This window comes from Hylaeus volcanicus, chromosome 3 (genome assembly GCF_026283585.1).
Source record: "Hylaeus volcanicus isolate JK05 chromosome 3, UHH_iyHylVolc1.0_haploid, whole genome shotgun sequence".
NCBI lineage: Eukaryota > Metazoa > Arthropoda > Insecta > Hymenoptera > Colletidae > Hylaeus > Hylaeus volcanicus.
The window spans coordinates 1,218,172-1,239,781 of record NC_071978.1 but is presented as its reverse complement, the minus strand read 5'-3'; the positions used below and the strand labels follow the sequence as shown (position 1 = coordinate 1,239,781).

General features: G+C 45.1%; 4 protein-coding genes across 7 annotated transcripts in view; 1 reads left to right on the top strand and 3 right to left on the bottom strand.

Annotated features, from left to right (window-relative positions):
* Positions 1 to 21,610, top strand: part of LOC128873966 (peroxisomal membrane protein PEX14-like) — a 42,487-nt gene that overhangs the window by 18,709 nt on the left and 2,168 nt on the right. For 2 of the 4 annotated variants that reach the window (XM_054118080.1, XM_054118083.1), the window contains exons 1-4: positions 12,510 to 12,639; positions 19,956 to 20,436; positions 20,717 to 21,211; positions 21,325 to 21,572. In XM_054118080.1, coding sequence (XP_053974055.1) covers positions 20,717 to 21,211; positions 21,325 to 21,572 — 743 coding nt within the window. In that variant the 5' untranslated portion in view covers positions 12,510 to 12,639; positions 19,956 to 20,436. Of the gene's footprint in view, positions 1 to 12,509; positions 12,640 to 19,955; positions 20,437 to 20,716; positions 21,212 to 21,324; positions 21,573 to 21,610 lie in introns of those variants that run through there. The other 2 variants (XM_054118082.1, XM_054118081.1) reach the window with 2 other exon arrangements.
* On the bottom strand, positions 143 to 4,588 carry LOC128873476 (odorant receptor 13a-like). The gene is made up of 12 exons (XM_054117081.1): positions 4,523 to 4,588; positions 4,056 to 4,322; positions 3,325 to 3,811; positions 3,122 to 3,221; positions 2,891 to 3,013; positions 2,674 to 2,829; positions 2,560 to 2,611; positions 1,019 to 1,469; positions 858 to 957; positions 641 to 763; positions 389 to 544; positions 143 to 274 (listed from the first exon to the last, which is right to left on the bottom strand). Exons 1-12 carry the CDS (start codon positions 4,536 to 4,538, stop codon positions 218 to 220), a joined length of 2,088 nt encoding a protein of 695 aa, XP_053973056.1. The 5' UTR covers positions 4,539 to 4,588; the 3' UTR covers positions 143 to 217.
* On the bottom strand, positions 4,935 to 11,784 carry LOC128873965 (uncharacterized). Its single transcript, XM_054118079.1, has 4 exons — positions 11,647 to 11,784; positions 8,508 to 9,604; positions 6,615 to 8,216; positions 4,935 to 5,727 (listed from the first exon to the last, which is right to left on the bottom strand). Exons 1-4 carry the CDS (start codon positions 11,659 to 11,661, stop codon positions 5,604 to 5,606), a joined length of 2,838 nt encoding a protein of 945 aa, XP_053974054.1. The 5' UTR covers positions 11,662 to 11,784; the 3' UTR covers positions 4,935 to 5,603.
* LOC128873970 (uncharacterized) lies at positions 14,691 to 17,907 on the bottom strand. The gene is made up of 4 exons (XM_054118088.1): positions 16,460 to 17,907; positions 16,078 to 16,182; positions 15,829 to 16,011; positions 14,691 to 15,528 (listed from the first exon to the last, which is right to left on the bottom strand). Exons 1-4 carry the CDS (start codon positions 17,482 to 17,484, stop codon positions 15,441 to 15,443), a joined length of 1,401 nt encoding a protein of 466 aa, XP_053974063.1. The 5' UTR covers positions 17,485 to 17,907; the 3' UTR covers positions 14,691 to 15,440.

The following is a 21,610-nucleotide window of genomic DNA, read 5'->3' as shown; positions in this document are numbered from 1 at the left end:
AGGCTTCTCAAAGGATCTAGTTAATAGTTTATACTTTTCTCTCTTTCTTTCTTTCTTTACTCTCAAAAATATATGTCATTATTTTCAATGTACATTTTATTCTTGTAACATACATTGCATTCAATTTCTAATGTATTTACATCGCGTATCTCGAAAACAAAGACAACTTTCATTGTTAGTTAAAGTATTTTTAAATTTTCAACTCGTCATCGAACATCTATTTACTTTTTATTGCGTACAGAACGGAAATATAACCCATCGATCTTTTTAAAATCTGAAACGCAAAAAGGCGATCGCGTAATAATTTTCGAATGCATTTTATAGATTTCAATGCAGAGTACGTAAAACGGTATGTAATTACCGTTGGAATTTGTTTGTAAATACTCACGTCGGAATAGAGCACTAACGTGAGAGTACAAAACTTTCCTGCAGTGATCCGCAATGGTAATCTTGCTCGTAGTATGACAATTACAAGCAGTTTTGCGTCGTTAGCCGACAAATTGTACCATTCGCAGTTGTACGCAGCATCAGCTAGTTTTGTGCTCTGCAACAAAAACATCGTCATTCGATCGAAGAACGTTCAAGAAAGAAAACGTCGGATCGAGGATTATTTCCATCTTATTTTATCAAGCAATCGTACCTCGTCCAAAAGTTTATCCCCTACATAGCAGTACAAGTATAATTGCAGCAGGACGTAAATAACGTAGAGCAACAGGAACGCGAGTTGAAAAATCACGAACTCGTTCATTTCGTCGTCGATCGACTATAAATAAAATCGTGTCAATGAACTGATATATAGGGCATATTTATTCCAAGGGAAACGTTTTCTTTTCCCGAGAAGAAATCGTTTTCCTTACCACGATTGCTTGGAAACATTGAAAACACAGCTGAACGGAGCACCCGATCATCTGAAGTAGAAGCATCAGGTTGAAACAGTTTTCTATCGTTTCTGTGAACCTTTGGAAAATCCGCATAATCGATAAGCACATTGGTAAATTAGATTAAATTTAATACTGACTTTTTCAGATACTCAAACTTTTGAACAACTTCCGCCAATTTCACACGGATATCCGTCTTGTCATAAGTTGGAAGCTCCTTGATCTGATCGCTCAAAATCGAGAGCTGTCCGCAGACATGAAACACCAGCATTGCCACAAAAGTGTCAACCGCCGTGTAAGAGATGGCAGCGTAGAAGGTGGCAATGATTTGTCCGCAAACGGTCAGCTCGTAATTAGGACTGGTGTTGATGTCGTATGGAAAGTAAGCGCGAAAGAGTAATTTAGTACCGCTGTATTTAAAGGTAAAAATTCGCAACAGACCATAAATGACCACCACGGCGTTGCACATCAGCGTGCTTCTTATTATCGTGATTCTGGTGGTCCTTGCGACGTTTACCATCTTTCGACGGTGGCTGGTGCTTATCTTTTTCTGCCAATCCCCGGCTATGGACTTCAGTAGAGATTTCAATTCTTTCAAATGGGGAAATGTTTGTTACGATTAACCTGCAGAAACGAATATTACTATAAAATGCGTGACGCAATGTGTTCTCACGTTTGCCGTTGATCCAAAATGTAATCGTTTTTACGAGCGAAATCGTAATCGTTATGTTTCCCATCGACAAATTCTCAACTATCAAGTAGAAGTCGTCGGAAATTCTTGGAATATTTGCTGTTTGGGCCGCGCAAATGAAACATAGCATCATGAGAACTGGAATCAACACTCGATAACTCGACGGTTGATTCCATCTTCTCTCTTCCGGCCAAATGCCCATGAATTTCATCGTGTAATAATTCCAACTGTACATATACTCCAAATCTAACGATAGAAAACAGATAGAAAACAGAAGTATGCAAAATCGAATCTGTGGAATTTCATTACTAAAATTATTGACCTCGTTGAACATCCATTGAGACCGTTGCAGGAGTTTCCTTCCGGTAACTAAAGGCTATCCGTTGTTCGAAACACACCCCTGCTTCTTTCTTCGCGCATGCTTGTACCATGGATTGGAAATATGCTCGCGCAAGGATCACGTATGCACAATTGCGCATACATGTCAGTACGAATTCGAACGATTCAAGTGTACGATCTGTTCTGCAAGGCTGACATAGTTGAACGGACTACGATAGATACTTATCTGCATTATTTATACCAATATAAGTAAGTATCGCGAGGCAGAAACAAGATCTATCGAAATTTGTCTTCGATCAGAATTAGGTTTCATTTAAATTGAATAGATAATGGTGTGATTTTGACAATGCTTGCAGATTAGAATCGACGCAGAGTCACAAGTCATACGTATGTACGTATTTAAAGGATTAATCTTCACGATAACTAAACATTTACTATACTTATACTATACTATACTTTACTTACTAAACGTTACTATTACAATATAATATAATATAATATAATTACGAATACAATCTGTGATGGAACATCGAGGAAAACGATTATTGCGTACAAAACTAACACGCGAAGGTTGGTGAAATTTTATAAGCGATATCTTGGTGTCTTTAATTTCAAAATGTCTAGTTTTCGATCACAGAGTTTAGTCGCTACCGCTGGTAACTGTCAGTAAAACTGAAAGGTAGCCCATTGCCGTTTTCAGAATCTGAAACGACCAGGTTATTTTTACAATTATTGTTACGATAATGTTATCGAACTCGTACTTACGGTACTAAACATTTCCATCGAGAAGGTACCGAATTTTCCTGCAGTTAAACAAAGTGGACGAGTAGATCTGCATATGATGAATATAAGGTTTTTTGCTTCCGGCGGCGAGACGTTGAACCAGTTTGTTTTATACGCGGAAATGGCCATTCCGCTGCTCTGAAACATGTTCCGTGATGTATTCGTTCCATCGAAAAAGGTATTCCGACGTGATACTTACTTGGACCTGAAGTCGTTCACCGATATAGCAATAAATGTACATGTGTACTATAATGAAAGATACAAACAGCACGAAGAATACCATTTGAACGTTTAATAGTCCTGTTTCATTCTTGAGTAATACCTGGAAAGTTCACACTTTGTCATTTTTACAGGAGATTAACTTATACACTAGTTACGTAAATCGAGAAAGAACGTTTTTCGTATCCGATATTTAGTTTGCTATTCTTACGTTGAAGAATAAAAAGCCTTGAAAGCATATTTCGATGGTGCAAAGCAACAGCTGAAGCAGTAATAGCAGGTTGAAACATTCCTCGATCTTAGTAGCAACCCTTTAAGAAAAACAAAACACATATATATATGTGTCATGGCATGAACTCGAGCAGTAATTTAAATTTGCCACGCGACCGTACTATATTGTAAATCTTCATTCACCAGTTTAGATGCTCGTGTCTCTCCACGATCGAAACTAGCTCTTTTTGGATCTGGTCCCTGTCTCTGGTTCGATCTTTCTCGTCCGTGAGTCCCTCCAATCTTCTCCTCAAATTCTCGAATTGTGCGCAAGTGTGCAACACGAGCATAGCGATAAAAGTGTCGACGCTGGTGTAGGGAATAGTAGCGCAATAAGCGGCGAATGCTTGTGCCAAGTTAGTCAGCACTAAAACTACCGTTGGCCGAACGTTGTAAGGGAAGTAACCAGGGTACAGTACCAAACGATCCTGCGTCTCTTTGCTTTGGTCGCAGGTCATGATCGTGAAAGCTCGAAGACTGATGTATACGGTGACCATCGTTTGAGTTAGCATTGTACACCATGCGGTTATGTTTGTCGTGAACTTGGCCCTGTTCAGCATGGTCGTTCTTTCTTCCTCGCTCTTCGTACGGTACCAGTCATCGTAGAAGGATTTTACGAGCGGTTTCAGTTCTTGAAATGCATTCAGTTGAACCATGATTACTTGCCATTTTTTCCTTTTTTTTTTTTTATTAATAAATTAGTCGATAAAAAACAAACGTGCAGAAGAGCAGAAAATTCGACATACAAATAAGTAACAGTTTAAAAGCAATAAAAGATAGTCGATTCATTGATTCAGAAAGTATATCGTGTCGCTCATTTGATGATGTAATAATCGTTTCTTATAGAGTTTAAACTCCGTTTTCATCATCCTTACCTTTTCGATGATACCAAGTAACGATTACTTTCATGACTGCGTTAATCACTGGTATATTAGCTAAGCACAAATTTTGCGTCATCTGTTCGATGTCTCCTCCTAACATAAACAACTGGATACTCTGCGGCGCAGCTCCGAAAACGATGACCCATAAACAGAGTATCACTGCTTTGCAATTCGCAAACCGTTCGTTGGATGACATCGGCTCTGGCCAAATTCCAACTAGTTGCAAGTTTATGCGGTTCCATCCGATTGCCTTTTTCAAATCTATGACAGTATCGTATCAGTGAATGTCAAACACCGAGGATAAGAAACGCTTTTTACGAAACTTTAATTATCATCAAAAATCACAATTTATAGTTGTAAAATTGTAGAATATATAGAGAATTCTTGAGAAATATTTATACTCGTACTAATTTCAGAATATTTGCCAAGTGTCAAGATACCGAATTGGAGGGACTTTGTACCTTGTTCGGAATCCATTGTTACTTCGTATACACAATATAAACTGTACGGACGAAGGACTGACACGAAATACCTACCAGTTGTTCTCGGCGGAGTCAAGCGAAAAGACGCATGCCCGTCCAGGAACGTATAAAGTTCCTCCTCCGGAAAAAAAGTAACAAAGTCAATTAGAAGGGAAGCATGGTAGACGTGGTTTCGTGCCTATTTGGGCAGAAAAAATTCTCTAATCGATTCTAAACGTTGGGAAGCCGTCTTTAGGCTGATCGATCAAGCGCTTATTTTTAATTCATCCTGTAATGCATCGAACTCATCAGGTAGTATTCCTCAGGCTCTGTAAAACTTCTTCTCCCCTTCCATTGGCAGTTACATTTCGCTACTACGAACAAGTTAAACAATTACGGGTACTGTAAAAAATTCCATTTATTTCTAATTTACATACATTCGATACGCCATATAATGAAAACATTATTTCTCTGCAACGGGTACGGAAAAAACAACAAAATAAATATCTTTTTCAGCTGCATTACACGTGTTAATAAGAAATAGTCATCGAATTTTCATGGGAGACAATTTGATCCTCGAAACTCATCGGTCGAGCGAAAGGGAAGACTCGATGGAAACTGAAAATCGACCGACATACGAGATTTTATTCGAGTCTCAACGGTGGACGTGCGAAGTAATCTAAAGACTATAGTTTAGGTCGCGTCGAAGCTGCCCCGCTCGAGTCTTTCGTTGATCTCACCGATTTCACTCTTAACGCTTAAATCTAGTCTCTTAAATTACGAGCTTAGGTGCGTATTAAATACGGTGACAGATATGTACAGTTTTGGTTGAAAACCAATTCGCGTTCTCCAGGACAGTCTGTTCCATTGTCTTTGTTCAGTCGCTCCGGCAACTTGAGCTAATTGTAAATCTAAAGCGACTGGATTATGAGAAGATAGTCTCTATCGCGACCGTGTGATCGTAAAAATTCTTCAAACTTGAGACGATCCAAGTCGACTTTGCTATCACCGGTCCGGCATTCGACGATTTACCAGTTCCCTTTTCCGCGAAGGGAGCGTTCTAAGCGGAATGCGTGAGAATTTAAAAGAAGACATTTCCCGGCCTAGCCTGAGGGCACAGAAAGCTGGAACAATCGTGTCTTCGAACAGCATCCATGACCTCTTGAAAATGGCTGGACACCTGAGTAGCTGGTCCAGGCTGGATTCTGAAAAGGTACGCAAACGGTAAACGATCAATGGTGAGTAGAAATTCATTAGAAAGCTCGGCAAGTGTTTGTCGAACCCGGCGACTGTCGATACCTCGCGCAACAATGTTCGATACCTAACGGAACGAGATCATTTGTAATTCGCTTTGTGATAAACAGGCTATCGTTCAAGGTTACCAATATATTTTGCTAGTGACAAAAGGATTCCTGTCGCCGAAATAGAGTCGAAAGTTAACATCGAATCGAAATACGTGTTCTCTTGAATTTCTTAGCTTGTCGTAATCGCTACCGGTTTCGACCGAACAATACCATTAGCAACGAGAAAAATCAAAGAACCAACCTGGCCAGACGGAACTATAGCGAGAAACAGATAACTTTCTTCCAGCTTTCGCCGGCGACGTCCTACTGACTGATTCGACTTTTACCTCTTAGCACAGTTTCACTCTGTGCATACACGGTTCGCGGCGCGTCGTGGCGGGCGCGGTGCGGGCCACGCGTGCTTAGGAAATATCCGAGAAAGGGACGAGACGCGTCGAGGAAAAATCAAAGACACCGCGGGTTTCCGCGATGTTTCATCGGCTGTCTTCTCTTCCGCCTGAAGGATCGCTAATTATCATAAATTGTACATTCGTTAGAAACCGAAACCTAGAGCATTGTTTTTAAATTTGCCCGCACCGAGGCCAAATTTGGTCCCGACGATTGTCTCGCAGGTTCGCCTATTTCCCGCGAAAAAGAAAGCCCCGACCGACTATCCACCGACCAAACATAGACAACTACGTAACGGTATGGTAACGAGGACAACATTATTACATCACCGACGCGACGGAGTAGCGAAGCTTGAGAAAACAATCTGGAAATCCGCCGTCTCGTAATCCAGTGATACTCACAAACCCAAAAGGGCGGCCATCTTCTTCTCCATTAGCATTACTGCATCCGAACCTCTCTGGATCATAGCGTCGCAGAATAATCTCTTGGCACACGGCGTATTGGTCCAATCGTTGTCGATGCGAGCTGCTTCGGCGACTTTGGCGACTTGGCCGTTCTCGAAGTTCTGAAGAGCGTCCTCCAGTTCTTGATCGCTATCGACGCTCCTTCGTTTTCGTCTCTCGTTTCTTCCGTCCACGGAATTCTTCGTCTCTACGTCATTCTTATCGAATACCTTTTGACCAAATTTCTCATCGAACAGCTTCGAAGGCGTAGACCCGTCTCGAACGATCAGAATCGCTGCGTCAGCGTCGTCTCTCTTCCCGTCGGCGTCGTTCGGTTCCAACGGTTCTTTCCTTGGAATGAGAAATTCCGTCACATCGATGTTTCCTTCGCGAGCTGGTAGATCGATCTCCACGATCTCGCTCATAGAGTCCGCTCCTTTCCTCTGAAGACGCATGTTTCTGATTAGACCCTTGGAGCTTCTTTCCGCTCGAAGAACGTCCAGATAGTCGAGGCTTCGTTTTCTTCTCTCGTTTGTCGTCGGCTGATCTCCGTCTCCGATCCGCGAGTTGCTCTCTCGATTTTGATCTTGTTCGAGGATCACCAAAACACCGTTTCGATTGTTCGGAGGTTCGACGCGATCATCGGCCTCGACGTTGTCGATCGCTGACACGTTCTCCAGGAAGTACACAGTTCCTCCAATCGTTTCTCTTCCATTCGGTTCTTCCAAGTCGCTCGACAACGGCTGATCGGCATTCGAGGATCTTTGATACTCCACTTCGGTTCCTGTTAGATCGTTGGACCGTTTGAGAACGTCAACGTCGAGGTACCTGCCAACAGCGACTGCACCGATCCCTAGAGCAGCACCCGATGCAACGAGTCCTAATGCTGGGATCAAAATGCTACCACCGGTGGAAGCGACGGTACCGATCTTCTCTTGAGCCTCGTTGCCCTTCGAGAGACCCAAGTTCTGAGAGATCTTCTGAGTAGCCTCCACCAGAGGATCGATTACCGGTCGCGTGAATTGCGAGACCTTTTCCACGCCGTTGGAAAACTGGCTCTTCAGGTTTTCCGATATTTTTACCCAGAACGGCGCGTCGTTGGGCCTCTTTAGACCGTAGAAATGCTGATTCGGATAATAATTCTTCGTCGTGTAGGTGTCGACGATGTTCTTGTCGTTCAGAACGTACTTTTTCTTCTGTCTTTGCTCTGTAAACGAATATTGATTCTCTGGAAAATTGTCAGGTCGTTTTTTCTCATTCTTTAGAATCTTGGCCGGTTGGACGCCAAGTTCCGGATGGGCGTACTGAAGAACCGGCGCTCTGGCGCCTGGTTTCAGTGCTACCGGAGCGATTTTCTGGCTTTCCGGGGTGTACAGCTGAGAAACAGGGTAAATTGCTGCGGCATCGGGGTGCAGCATCCTCTTGCGCGTGCTGGCTCTGTAATTGTCGCTCCTTGGCTCGTACACCTCTGCATTCAGTGGTTCGTTTTTGTAATTCTGCGGATCCCACTCCAAGAAAACGTTCTTGTCCCGTTGTTCCTGTTCGACGTCTTTGCTGTATCTGTTGAACAGACTCGTGAAAAGGAAATTGGTTTCACGTTTGACCCGATCGCCAGGGAATGAAATCAATTTACGGCTCGTAGACACCGAACAGCTGTTCAACGACGAGAACCAAATTCAACGATATTTGCCACAAGAATGTTCGAAATAACAGAAAATTATCTTCTTTCTACCGAAAAGAAGTTTAAGGTCCGATAGTTTCCGATATGTTTGTTTTATTATAATATATTGTAAGTATTTTTCCTAATAATTGTGACATGTATCGTTGGATTTGTTACACGATGTAACGTACCTTCGATTAACATTTTTGAAGAACCTCTCGAATCTCTGTCTCTCTCCAGCACTCTCCGTCGGCCGCGGATAGAAGCCTGTAGAGAGTTCCGAGTTCTCGGTAGATGTTCCCTCGCGTATCAACTTATTATTTATCACCCTCGCGTTGCGCCAGGTTTGAATCTTGTCTATAGGTTCATCGGGAACCCTCTTCCCGTGAATCACCGGGGTGCCGTCTCTGTCCAGTGTCATCGGCGACCTCTTCTGGCTCGATTTCACGTTTATCTCCGACCTAACGATCACTTCCGGTGGCACATTCTTCGCGTCCCTATTTTTCGACAAATTCGCGCCTACGTTCGTCCTGGTGGAACGGATCTGATGAGGTAGAAACGCGTATCTACCCTCCTCTCCCGGCGAATCGTTGAGCTGCAACTTCCTTTGCGATCGATCTTGAAAATGTCGAAGCAAAACAAGCCCGCTGGGTGGAAGCGGTCCGTCGAGCCTGGCATAATTCCTTCTCTCGTCCGTGGTAGTCTGTGGGTCGCTGCGAAGAGGTTTCCAACTCTGATACTCCTCGGTGGTCGACTCCAGCAACGATACCGCTCGTCCATCGGTTCCCAGTGGCGTCCAGTTTCCGTAATCGATATTTTTCTCGCTGACAGCCTGATCCTTTTCAGAAACCACGAGCCCCTCGCTTCTCGCGGAGACGTTCTCCGCTCTTGGAGAATTTTTCTGTCCGCTGGAATCCGAAAGCGTAGCCCTAAGTCGTTCTATCTGAGCCTCCTCCAGCTTCCTGACCTCTTCTTTCTTCGTGGTCTCGTACTTGGCAGTTTTTCCCGCATCGAATGGTGTACCGTTTTCGTTCCTTTCGACGAAATCGAGTTTGCCGGTCACCGGAGAAGACTCGCCGATCGTTGGTTCCTCCAGGAACGACTTGTCCCGTCTCTTGACAATCAGAGTAGCTAAACTCCCTTCGCTCGTTCGTACCTTGACCTCTTCGGTTTCACCTGGAAGGCTGCGAGACACTTTCAGCATCGTCCTGGCGTAGCTCGGCTTTGGTATCTCCGCGATGGCTAGGTCGACGACCAGCAAGACGAACAAGCCCACGAATATCATCATCTGAAGTACACGGACGAAATATTAAAGGTCAAAGCGTTACAAAGATATATTTTCAGTATCTCTGGCACGTCGGGAACGACGTTATTATTTCTAGATATTTTAATAAGCAGTGAGCGACGGTTACGTTATTAGAAAAAGTCACTCAGGATGGTGTCCTTGACAACATATGTCAAGGTGAAGGTCATAGAGGCAGGGTCCCCTATTCGGCATATTTACCATTTCTTGATATCCTTCTCATTCGTCGGTAAGGCTTTGTGGCCATCGAAAAATAAAGTGCAATCGTACTTTCTACACGCATTTCGTTCCACTAAACAGAAAAGGAAGGGTCTGCGAATTTGCGCCTTATCGAGTCACCGAACTTTCTCCTCTGTCGATCTCTTTTACATCGAATTAAAGAGGGATTAGCGAATGCGTTCGGTTTCTTCTAGTGGAATTCGATGGAAAACGATAACTGTACATTTTACAGCTAACATTTTCCGCGATACTCTGCTTCGGATCCTAATTCGTTTTCCGCCAGAAATTATCACGGCTTGGCGACGAAGCGCAGAAATCGATGCATCGTAACGGGAAAATCGAGAGACTCTATCCGGGAATGTAATCGCTGCGAGAGAAATTTAATAGCTCGCAGAAATTGCCGGCATTCTTTCCCCGGATTAGAAAATAGCGATGCAGTAACCGACCGGTCGGATACTTTCTATTATTAAGGTGGCAATTTATTCGTTTCTATCGAAACAACGCCGCGTCGCTCCGATGTTTCCATGCATGTACATTGTACATATCCCATACATTCTGTGTATTGTGCAAGTTGTGTAACGTACGCTCACCGAAGCGAGCAAGAAAGAAAAGGACGTCGCGTCCGGTTTTTCTTGGTTTCGCTGGTTCTGAGAATTAATGTCGAGGGGAAAAAAAAGAAAATACTTTCCAACTGGAGATGGACTCGCAGAGGACAAAATGACCGGATCAAAATAAAATCAGCAGCTGGACCGGGCAAGCGAACGATCCGCCAACAAGTGAAACGGAACGACATGCTTTCCCCGGGCACGTTTCGCACGGGGTGCACGCGCTCTATGGACTATGGACAACACGCGCCGCGTACGTACGAGTTGCGCCTCGACGACATCGACAGGGCGATCCACTTTTTCCGATCTGGTGACTTTCGATCGACGCCGCTCGACCGGCTGATGCCCGACCAGAAACGACTTCTCCGTTTGTCGCAGACTTAACATAGATCCGATACGAACGTAATCGCAACAGGAGGGATAATAAAAAGAGACCAGTTCTCGTACTCGATCGCAAGACAGACGCATTTTATTGTCGCGAGGTCGTAAACGACTCGTTGAAGCACGAAATTGAAGGAGATTCGTGAATTATCGAGTTTATGAGAACATGAAAATTGCAACGTAGCCGCAGCTAATGAAGGATGCGCGTTTAGCGTGAGTTTCGTCGGGGGAAGTGCACGCGAATGGCCCCGATCCGTGTCACACTGCGTTTCCGCTCCAGAAAGCTCGCGGACCGACGTTAATTCGTCGGCAATTAAGTCGATCTATTTTTTTCCTCTTTCTTTTCCTTTATTCGTCCGTCTGAGGCGCAGTCTCGTCTCTCTCGTTACGATTCTGCTCGGTATTTGACTCTCGGGGCACGTGACAGTAAAATTGGAATCACCGGAAGCGAATCTCTTCTTATAACGGCTCAAATGTTGGAACGACGCGACGCACGAACAACTAATAAGATATGCATTAGAATACTTTAGAGGGAAACGTGTTAATCGACGCGTACATTTGTTTCCTAGGTTCTCGTAGGAAGATGTTGAACCGAGCATTCCACGAAACGATATGTACGACGATAAACACAGATTCGACGGTAATACGATATATTCTCGTTACGGTAAAATATGGCAAAATTGCTTAACGAAAACTAGAAAGTACAAGCAAGCGGATTCAAATTACAAGTTTCTAATTCTCCTTTGAACCTGTGATGCTTTTCAGAAATGTCCCTGGAAGAGTGCGAAACCGAGCCGAACTAGTATAGTACGGTACAAGTACCTTAAATTTGTCCATTATTGGGTGTCGCCGATCCAATTGCACGAGTGTTTTGGTTCCAGCAACGGCGAAGCTCGACGAGTCCCGAAGAAAAATGAAAAATAAAAAGAAGTAACACGACGATGGTTTTGCTCAAATCCGCATGATACTCGCGTCACGGACCAAATCTATGAACGATCGATTCGATCGGATCGAAAAAAGGAGAAGAACAGAGAGGAGGCCCGCTCCTACGCACCTGTTGACTCCCGGAATATCTTGGCGAGACTGACGAAGGCGCTCAGTCAGCGGCTCCTCGTGTCTCCGACGAAGGACCGACACTTCTCTCCGACCTACTTCCCGCGTTCGCCTTCGCCTTCGCCTTCGCCTTCTTCCGTCGCGACGTCCAGCGTCTCCGCCGATTAATCGATACATTTTCTGATTCGCCGGTTCCTACTCGACGGGAACCGATTCAATTTTCGAGTAGAATATACCGGTTGCCGGCTGGCGTTCAAGTTTTTCATCGATACGAATGCGTTCGAAAGCCTCGAACGTATCAAAGAAGGTACTCGTTTCCTTGGATTCAGTTCTCACCGAAACAACCGAGTCAATTATTTTTGTCGCTTTAGTAATTAATTAACGTGGCCCGCTGTGACTCGGTGCGGTCAGATGAAAAGTTACATTTTTGATAGTTGTTCCGTTGATCGCTCGTCTGGCCACTTTCGCCGCGCCATCGTTTCGCACGTGCCGCGCGTGTAAATCGCAAAAAGGATGTAGAACTGGATGAAACTTTGGGACTGCGGTCGGTCCGGTTTTCAAGTTCACGAGCGTCGACCCAAACTTGAAGAGACGTTGTTCAGTTTACCAGCAGCGGGTTCAGAGACCCGCCAGTGAAAGTCCATGATTTCGACGACGACAAAGACGACAGACATGCCAATGAACACCTGCGCAACCTCGGCACTCGGCTATTATTTCTACCTAATTAAATAAATTGATTGTATTTCATGGTACATTGGCTACGTAAGTATAACGTAGAAATATTCTCTGTTGCACTATTTAAAAGTCTTTGAACATAATACTCGCGGTCGTGTGTATTCCCCACGATACATACGAATTAATCATTTGTTTCTCTCTCTCTCTCTCTCTCTCTCTCTCTCTCTCTCTCTCTCTCTCTCTCTCTCTCTCTCGTTGCTCGCCAGCTGTTTGTTCGCGCTGAATCGAATTGGAGAAATCTAGAGAAGCGCGATACCATCAACAGGCCTCTTCATATTTTATCGCATTCCACCGCAACGCGCGTTAGCCACGAATAGAAGCCACGATTGCGTAAACGCTTCCTTCCTCGACTGTTGGTCGCCCTTGACCAGCGAAAGTTTACAAATTTTCTCCGCGAGTCGACTTGTGTGTCCCATCGCTCGTTTCCGTAAATACGGCGGAAAATTAACTCTCGCGACAGAGATTCATAGAGGACGCCGATCCATCCGAAGGAAGGTCGAAGAAGGTCGCAGGCTCGGTGTCGACGTGTCACCACTTTCTTTTTCACGAGAAACTTCTTTGTCTCGTGCTTAAACGTTGAGCAAGCGAGGACAAAACTCGAATTCCATTAAAACTCGTAGGACGAGACGAATGCGTTTGTAGCCCATACTCGACAAATATAATTTGAAGTTTTAAAAATTGGCTCGCAAGATTATTATCGTTTACTGCGGATCCGGAACAAATTGTGAAATATCATGATTACAATTATTATTATTATTATTATTCTATTATTCAAACCGTTGAAATAACAGCAAAAAGTATTCTATGGAAATGAATGCGAATGCTCCCATCTCTTAAAACAATGCTATCATTTTCCTCTGCTGAACGTTAACGCGAAACAAAAGCTCGAGTCGTTTATTCTTGACAATTTTTAGATCGTAATCCGTCCAATTTTCAACTTTTTACGCATCTGATCGTTATCGAAAATAGCCATCTACTGTATTTACAAAGAACGAGTGGGTAGATCCACGTCCTTCGATAGAATTCATCGACCTCGCGACACTGGTATCGTTAAGGATTATGAACGCGTACGCATCCCATTGTGTCCGATGCGATCCACGAACGCCTCGATGTTTTCCAATATCGTTCGACGTCGCCTGTTGCACACTCGTTTTCCTTGACATACCTCGAAGACGAACCTACGCGCCGTCATAGCGAACGACCCACGTATGTACGTCCAAGTACGTTCGATCGAGTTCGAGAACTCTCTTGAAAAACTTCCACTGGATTTTTTCATGCGATTCTCCTGATTCACCGCGGATCGTCGCTGATCGTAAGTCCTGGCAATGTCGTTTACGAGTTTAAAACGGATGAAAAGAATTTTGGATTCGATATTCCTCCGTCGACGATGGCGCGACGAGAGGTTCGAGGTAAAATGTTGGTGAAATATGTAATTTATTCGTGTATCCGTCGGTATTTGCATCGCGCGGTTCCTCCTCGAAAAATACTCGATTCTGGGAAGCGAAGAATAAAATCGACAAAGTCTCGACAGCCCTCGAGTAGCGAAACCCGCGAAACTATTAACCGAAGCGCGAGAAAATTCAGAACTACGTCCCAGAAACCCTAATCGCGAGTCCCCTTAAAATTTCTCGTCCACGATTTCCCCGGTTCTTTTATTGCGTGGAAACGAATCGAGACGGTGACGTTCGGTAATCTTGGCCATTTCGTTCAGCACGGTACTTGCCGCGATAAAAAGCCGCGCGTATCTTCGAGCCGGCTGTCGCGATGACCGGAAATCCCAGGCTATTTTTCCGTTTTACGAGCAAAGATCTCGTTGGCTCGAGCGTGCTCTCGAAACTCTCGACTGCGCACGCAAAAGTAGAACCGTCGGTAAAAAGTGGCTCACTTTCGTTGCCAATCAAATTGTTTCAGTCCTGCGTAACGCGAAGAAACGTGGTCGAGCGACACCGATGCCGATGGGACCACGACCTTTCGGAAAGTGTGCTTAAGAGGGAAGAGAGAATTCTAATTGGAGAGATTCTAATTGGTGGACTTTCTTTCCCGAGTTCCCTCGCGGGCGATTTTTAACGATAGTTTATTCGCATTTTCTAATACATGTCGGTATCGGATAAATTGTTTCGTTCGATATACAAAAATTGATATCGATCTAAATTAAACTTTTCTTCGACGGTTAGTAATTGAAGTAATGAGAAATTAAATTAGGAGCACTATTTATTTCCATACTACGTTGGCATTGAAATCACCTCGAATGCAAATAAGACAGTGATTTCATAGGAGCCAGCATCGATATCTCGTCCGGTTTCGAGATGCACCGTGTACTCGAGATGTACGTGAAAGCTCGTTGCAGTCACCGATAACCCGTATCTCATCGCAGAGACATAAATTCTTGGGTCGAGTCGACATAGAGTATCGTCGACCCACTTGTACACTGTGACTACTTTCACTTGCGGCTACCAAACACACACGGCTCGTTCGAAGAATTCCCGACTAATCTTCTCATCCGGCTTCTGGTCGTTTTTAAAATAGCTTCCGATCACTTTTGCGAAGACATTCTATTTTTAAAAAGTCAAAAATTTCAGGATGAACTGTACGACGCCGACGCTCCAAAGTCCTTGATGAACGATGAGAATCTTGTACCACGATTTCGATGGTCCTTTCACTTCCTCGTTCATATATAAAATGTTTGTTCGCGATGCAAAGAAATGTTCAGGACAGACGTCGGGCTTTCGACCTTACTCCTCCAGAAATTTGTTTTCTCGTGTAACTTTTTTCTCCGAGAAACCATTGTCATTGTCGTAGACATGCTTTCCACATTCTCGAGTTAACAATCAGCAAGCAACTTTTGTGCAATCCTTCTTCTTTACCGCCTCGAAGACGTCTCGAAGACCATTCTCTTTAGCGACTGTCGTCGATGTTCTAGCAATGAGAAACGTGCGCATTAAGAATATATAATAATATAAATTCCACTCAAAGAATGCAAAGGTTCGTTTTGTTGTAATTTAGAACGTAGAAACCACTTCTAAACCAGCCTGTATAGCAATCTAAGAATACACCGTCAAAGTATTCAAATGAAAATTAAAGGCTGCGATGCAGAGTAACAGTAAAAGCATCCGCATAGAATCACTTTGCTACGTAAAGGTCTCCTAAAGATCCTTATCGAAACGTTCGTAGTTGTGTAAAATTCAGCCGCTATTACAAGAAATTAACTCGAATTACCTGGTAGCCAGATTCCACAGAAGATTTTGCAACACGCTCGAACCCGGTTGGTCGCCGACAGAAATCAGCTCGCAGATGGATCTCTCCTCGCAAACCGTTGGAGGTTCCTCGACGAATCGTGCCTGTTTGTGTTCAACCGGCAGGTCGGCGACCCTCAGCTTGGAAAGAACGATGTTCGGTTCTCTGTAGGGATTCGATCGCGTTGAGAAATCAAGGAATAAACGAGATCGAAGGGAGAAAAATACTTACGTTGTATTGTTGACCTTGACGACGGTAGGCGTTAGAGCCGCCAGGAGCAGTCCAAAAGGTAGAAACGCACCGATTAAATGCAAGATCTTCTTCCAGGGTGAAACTCTACCGAATAAATTAAACGCTCTGTACGGAGTAAACGATGCTTCTAATTAAGTTGTATTTCGAGGCCATTGTTTGAGATCAACGGGCAGAAAAATGGTGAAAACGAATGCTTGGCCGATTACAGGCTATCTCGGTGTCATTTTCATTTCGCGCGAAAGAATACTTTCGAAAGACTTTCAACGAAGATGGAACAGTGGCGATTGAACGTTTCGAAAGGTATGAAAGAGAATGAAAAATGAAACATAAAGTAGAAATAGAACCTGAAACAGATGCGTACCTCTTTCTAACAGGATAAACCGGCTGATCGTTGTTAACGAACTCTATCTGATTGTATCCAACTGCTGGCTGGTAAAACGAATAAGGAAACTTTCTAGTCCTCATAAAAGTCGACTCTTGTGCATAAACGACTCCGTTGATCGGCTTGTTCGGCGCCGGCACACCAAAGTCATGCGAAACAGGCCGATGGATCTGGTGATCGTAAGCTCCAGCAAAATACGGCGAGCTCGGAAGATCGACGGACGCAAAGCTCCCCGATTCGTGTTTCTGCGTTTCGCTGTGAAACTTGGACGGTTTTTGAAAAAAGGTGGGCGCGTACTGTTCGTAGACCGGTTTCTGCAGATTTTCAAAGACCTTTTGGTCCATCGGATCTCGCTGCGTTCCAACATTTTCCGCGATCGACTGAACAAACTGCTGATGAAACTGTGGATCCTTTAACGATCCATAATGGATCATCGGGATAGATGTGCCGATCGGATCGGTCTGAAATGTCACGTACGCGGTTTGTTCCGCTCCTTCCTTTTTACCCTCCTCCGAGGACCCAGAAACAGTCCCGAAGAAACTCTGATGAAGATTTCCATGTTGACCGGTTTGATCCAAGTGACTCGTAGGCTGGATCACCAGCTGGAAGTTTTCAAGTTGCTCGCGATAAGAGTTGGGGTCGTGATCGTTCTCGAATTTGACGTGATGCGCGTTATCGAACGGATTCCCGTTGATCCTCGACTCTTTGATCTCTCCCAGAGGAGCGCTGGGCCTGAACACCTCGGAGACGTTCTTCTGCGAAGCCACGAACGACCTTATCTTTCCGTAGGTTACCACCGTGGTCGTGTACTCGGTGGTTGTCGCCGACTGCAACGAGAACTCGTTTTCGCTCGAGGTCTCCTCGAAGGATTCCTGTTCGATCGGCTTCACCTCCTCGCTCGCGGACTCGTTTCTATCTTCTTCGAGATCCTTGGAACGGATGGAGCTAGCCGACACCAGAAGAGAAAGCAACAGCACCTTCGCTGTGAGAATTCGAAAGCACATTTTGTCGAAGGGATTCTACAGCCGTGAAAATGGAAAAACTAGCAAAGTGTTTTCCATCGCGACGTGTCCGTTAGACTAAGCCTTTCCTTTGATTGTTTGGCGTCTTTAACGCGACGCGGGCACGAACGTGTTTTCTAAAAAGCGTGAACGCAAAGGCAATTTCGTCTCTTAATCGCCAGCCTCACTCCACTTGCCGTTGACAAAGTGGATGCTTAGTTCCAGCAGGCAGTTCGGTCGGTACGCGTTACAGCCAGAGAAACACTTGGACCCGATGAAATGTTTGGATGATTTCGGAGCTGTCACAATTTCCGTTCGAATCTGGATATATCAACGTAAATTAGCTTCGACGAGATCGGAATGAAAGCGATTGGAAAGACACAGAAAATAAGATGACTGAGACAGCCTGGATGTCGGATGGATGTTACGCATCGATAATCATTTTTCAAGGAAAGTACACTTGAAAGTAGGTTTTTACTGTCGGAAACGCGTCGAGGTGATGACAAATTTGCCAACAGCTACATTGTCCTGAGCGCACACCCTGTAGCGTTGCTAATTCAGTCATTGGGTCGGACTGAATTTCTACGAATGAGACGTAAAATGGATGAAAAAATACGTTTACTACGGCTTCACGGAATGTGAGCAAAGAGCGGAAAGGGGGTGAAAAGACTTTCTAAGGCGAGTTTTATCAGCGAGCGGCGAGAGTCTGACCTTATTTCAGACGGAGGTCAATCCTCGCGAAGAAAACTGGATGAAGGCTAGCGAGATGCAAGATGATGCCTTTGTACGATTTATCGTTTATGAAAAGTCATTTTACTGATTCGATTTTATGCAAACGTTGCACCACTGCGACACGCTCTGACAGTCTCAGATCTCTCTCAATACTCTTCGATAGGGATTGTCTCGATCGTTGGTTCCACGAGCTCGGTGTTCAGAGGTACCACACCCAACTCACGAACGCGTCGGTATATCGCTGTTTTCTCGTCGTTCGATCAACTTTATTTCATTGGCTCGTACGTACACTATTCGCGCAACCTTCGATTTCTCCGTCATCGTCACGACAAAGTAACATCCTTAAAGTACGAATACAAACAACGCGCAAATCACCGCCGTCGCCGCGCCGTGAGAAATCCGTCGGTGTCGTCGTTCCCCTTCCGTTTAGCCAGCCGACAATGAAAGTAGCGTTCCCTGCACTTGTGACAGCCGTCGTTTCTTTCTTTTTCAGCTGCCTCGTGCTGCTCGTTTTCGCGGTTATCTACGCCTCGAACGACCCAATTCCGGTTTCGAGTAGGCCAGCCGACCGCACCGCTAGGCCGGAATCGGAAGAGAAAAAATCTTCACGGTTGTATATAAAACGGAAGTTCTCCCATCGAATCGAGACTATTTGTCTGTTTGTGCTGTCATCGATAGATAGATTTGTTTATCCGCAATTAATAAATACCTAGAGGAATTCTGTTGGTGTTTGCATACCGCCGACTGCCCTCGAGACAGTCACGGAATGCACTCGAGCGGTTATTTTCTTGCGCGAAGCATCGAGAGTTTTTTAGTCGGGCGGAAAATAAGCGAGCCGATCCCGTGATAAAATTCCGCGTGATTGGTTACCGAAGTCACGGATATTTCTTCGTGGAGAAGAACGGTTAGTTTGTGGGTCGAGGATGCAAAAATGGGGAATCGGTGAAAACCCGGTCCGAGGATCGGAAGCTGCTCGTAAAACGGAAACGTTGGACGCATTTCACTCGCGGACTAGCAAAGAATCTCGGCGATTCCGTGAAATAAAAAAGGCAAACAAAAACCGCAGGTTTCTGGGCCGAGAAAGCAAAAAAATTGCGAAACGACCGACTCCCTCTCGTCGTCGATTCGTGGCACCTACGACAAACAGAGTCGAATCGATGATTCGTCGACCGTCGAGACCCGCGCCTTCTCTGTCTCTTCCGGATCCTTTATCCACCAAACACTCGAGCGTCCAAAAACGACAAATTTCCGATAAAAATATCATCGTCTACCGATAATCTTGTTCGCCTGTGATTTTGATTAATACGTGAATTCTTTGTAAAATCTCGTCGACGAACAACGAGTACCAATTCGATCGGTCAAAAAACCGAAGAATTAAGAACGACTCGGCGACGATGGCTGACACTCGAAATCACGACCAGAAAAACAAGCGTGTAAAGCAGCCGTTGATTGTCCGTGCACGCTGCAGCAATTAGCGCGTGACAAATCCTCGCTTTTTCATGTGATTCGCACCTTGAAAACAGTCGACGAATCGCCAGATTGAAGAAACTATATAGTAAACGCGTTTAAAAATCAATTCCAGTCCATTCTTTGATCCTGTTTCACGCGACGTAAGAGATACAATCGAATGAATGAACTTTACCGAGAATAGCCTTCGAATTCTCGAGGATTCTCAAAGAATCCGACGCCATGCGGTGCGTTCTTCTTTCCGCAATGTATCGTGGGACGTATCGAATTTCCAGGCACGAGTAATCGATCCAAATCTACGAAGGTCGGAATCTGTGTCGATTGTCTCATCGAATACTCGCGGTGATCCTCCCATACCGGGGGACAATTATCATCCGACAAGGAGGCGAAAGAATAGATCCCGAGATAGGAGAGAAGGATGGTCTGCGTCCGTTCTCTAGGTGAACCAGGAGTACGGAGCGCCAACAACGTGAACCAGAAGGCCGCGAGAGAGACAGAAAATGGACCAAGTCACCACGAAGTGGGGACCTGGATTAAAAGCAAACGAGGGCAACGTCTCGGCGACAGAGCCATCTCTGCACCTTGAAGAGTCGAGGTCGAGCGGAAAGTCGCAGACGTTGCTGTGGTACCAGGATCGGCGGTGGGTGATTTTTCTAACGGGGCTTGCGGCTGTTCGAGGAGGCGATCCTGGTTGTCCGCGCGATTCAACGTCGGCGCCAGGCTGAGCCAGCAAATCGGACGACGAACAACGACAAGGTCAGTGTCGCGATCAAACTCGCTTCATTTTCTTCTCTCGCGAACACGTCGCGTCGGCGTCGCTTGCTTTCACGAGAGGATCGTTAAAGTGCCGTTTCACGATCACGATCAGAATAAAACAAACTATGACAAGAGATTCCGAATTCCGATAGTCTTGTTGGTGGTCGACGCGACGCGACGCGACGAGGGTGTCCCAACGCGCTTTGTACCGTTTCGAAGTAGCTTTCACGTGCCGAAAAGCGACGAAAGCGCAAGTGAGCAGTTTTCTGATGCGTTTCAGATGGCACCGAGAGGAGCGATCTGTCTGCTGCTGGTAACCTTGACTATGAGAGGGACCCAGTGCAGCACGAGGTATTTCATGAAGATGAAGACGAACGCGTCCGAGTTGTTCAAGACGAGAGGCGACAGTCCGAGGGTACTTGAGGAGTCGATCGCGGCCACGCCGAATCCATTGTATGATGCAACAAAGACTAACTTTCAGGCGGAGGCCGAGAGAATGATCAAGGGGTTTCCCGGCATCGGGGAGGAGCAAAGGAACGCGTTCGAAACGTCGACGTTCAATCCAGACGTATTAAACAAATTTCTCGAGGAATACGCGAACAAAATCAAAACCACCACCGAAAAGTACCCGAAATATCCGTTTAAGATCGTCAAGCCTTCCGAGCCCCTCGCTCTCGAAGTCGACGATCAATCGACGTATTCCACCAGTACAACCTACGAACAAGAAACCAAGTACGACGAGGTCGCGGCCAACACTACGCCGACTACGAATACGGTAAGTTTTCAACGTTAAACGAGTCTCGAAATGAAAATAATAGCGTTCGTTGGCTCGTTGGAAAATAATAGCGTTCGTTGGCTCGTTGGAAAATAAAACATTGTCGATTTCAGTTAAACGAGGCCTCGAATGACACCCTCAAGAGAAATAAATACTATGGATCGAATTCGTACGAGGACAGAAACGGTTGGGTCACTCTAGAGGCGATCCCGTGGTCGAAAAGCAAAATCTCCAAGTGGCAGGCAACCGCTACCACGCAACGTCCCTGGCCAGATATGAAACCATGGGACAAACCGGGCATAGGAAAACCTTGGACATCCGACTACTCCATTAGACCAGTCATCGAAAACAATAAGCCATGGTAAATTCACATCCAACTTTTTCTTTACGTCTGGTCCC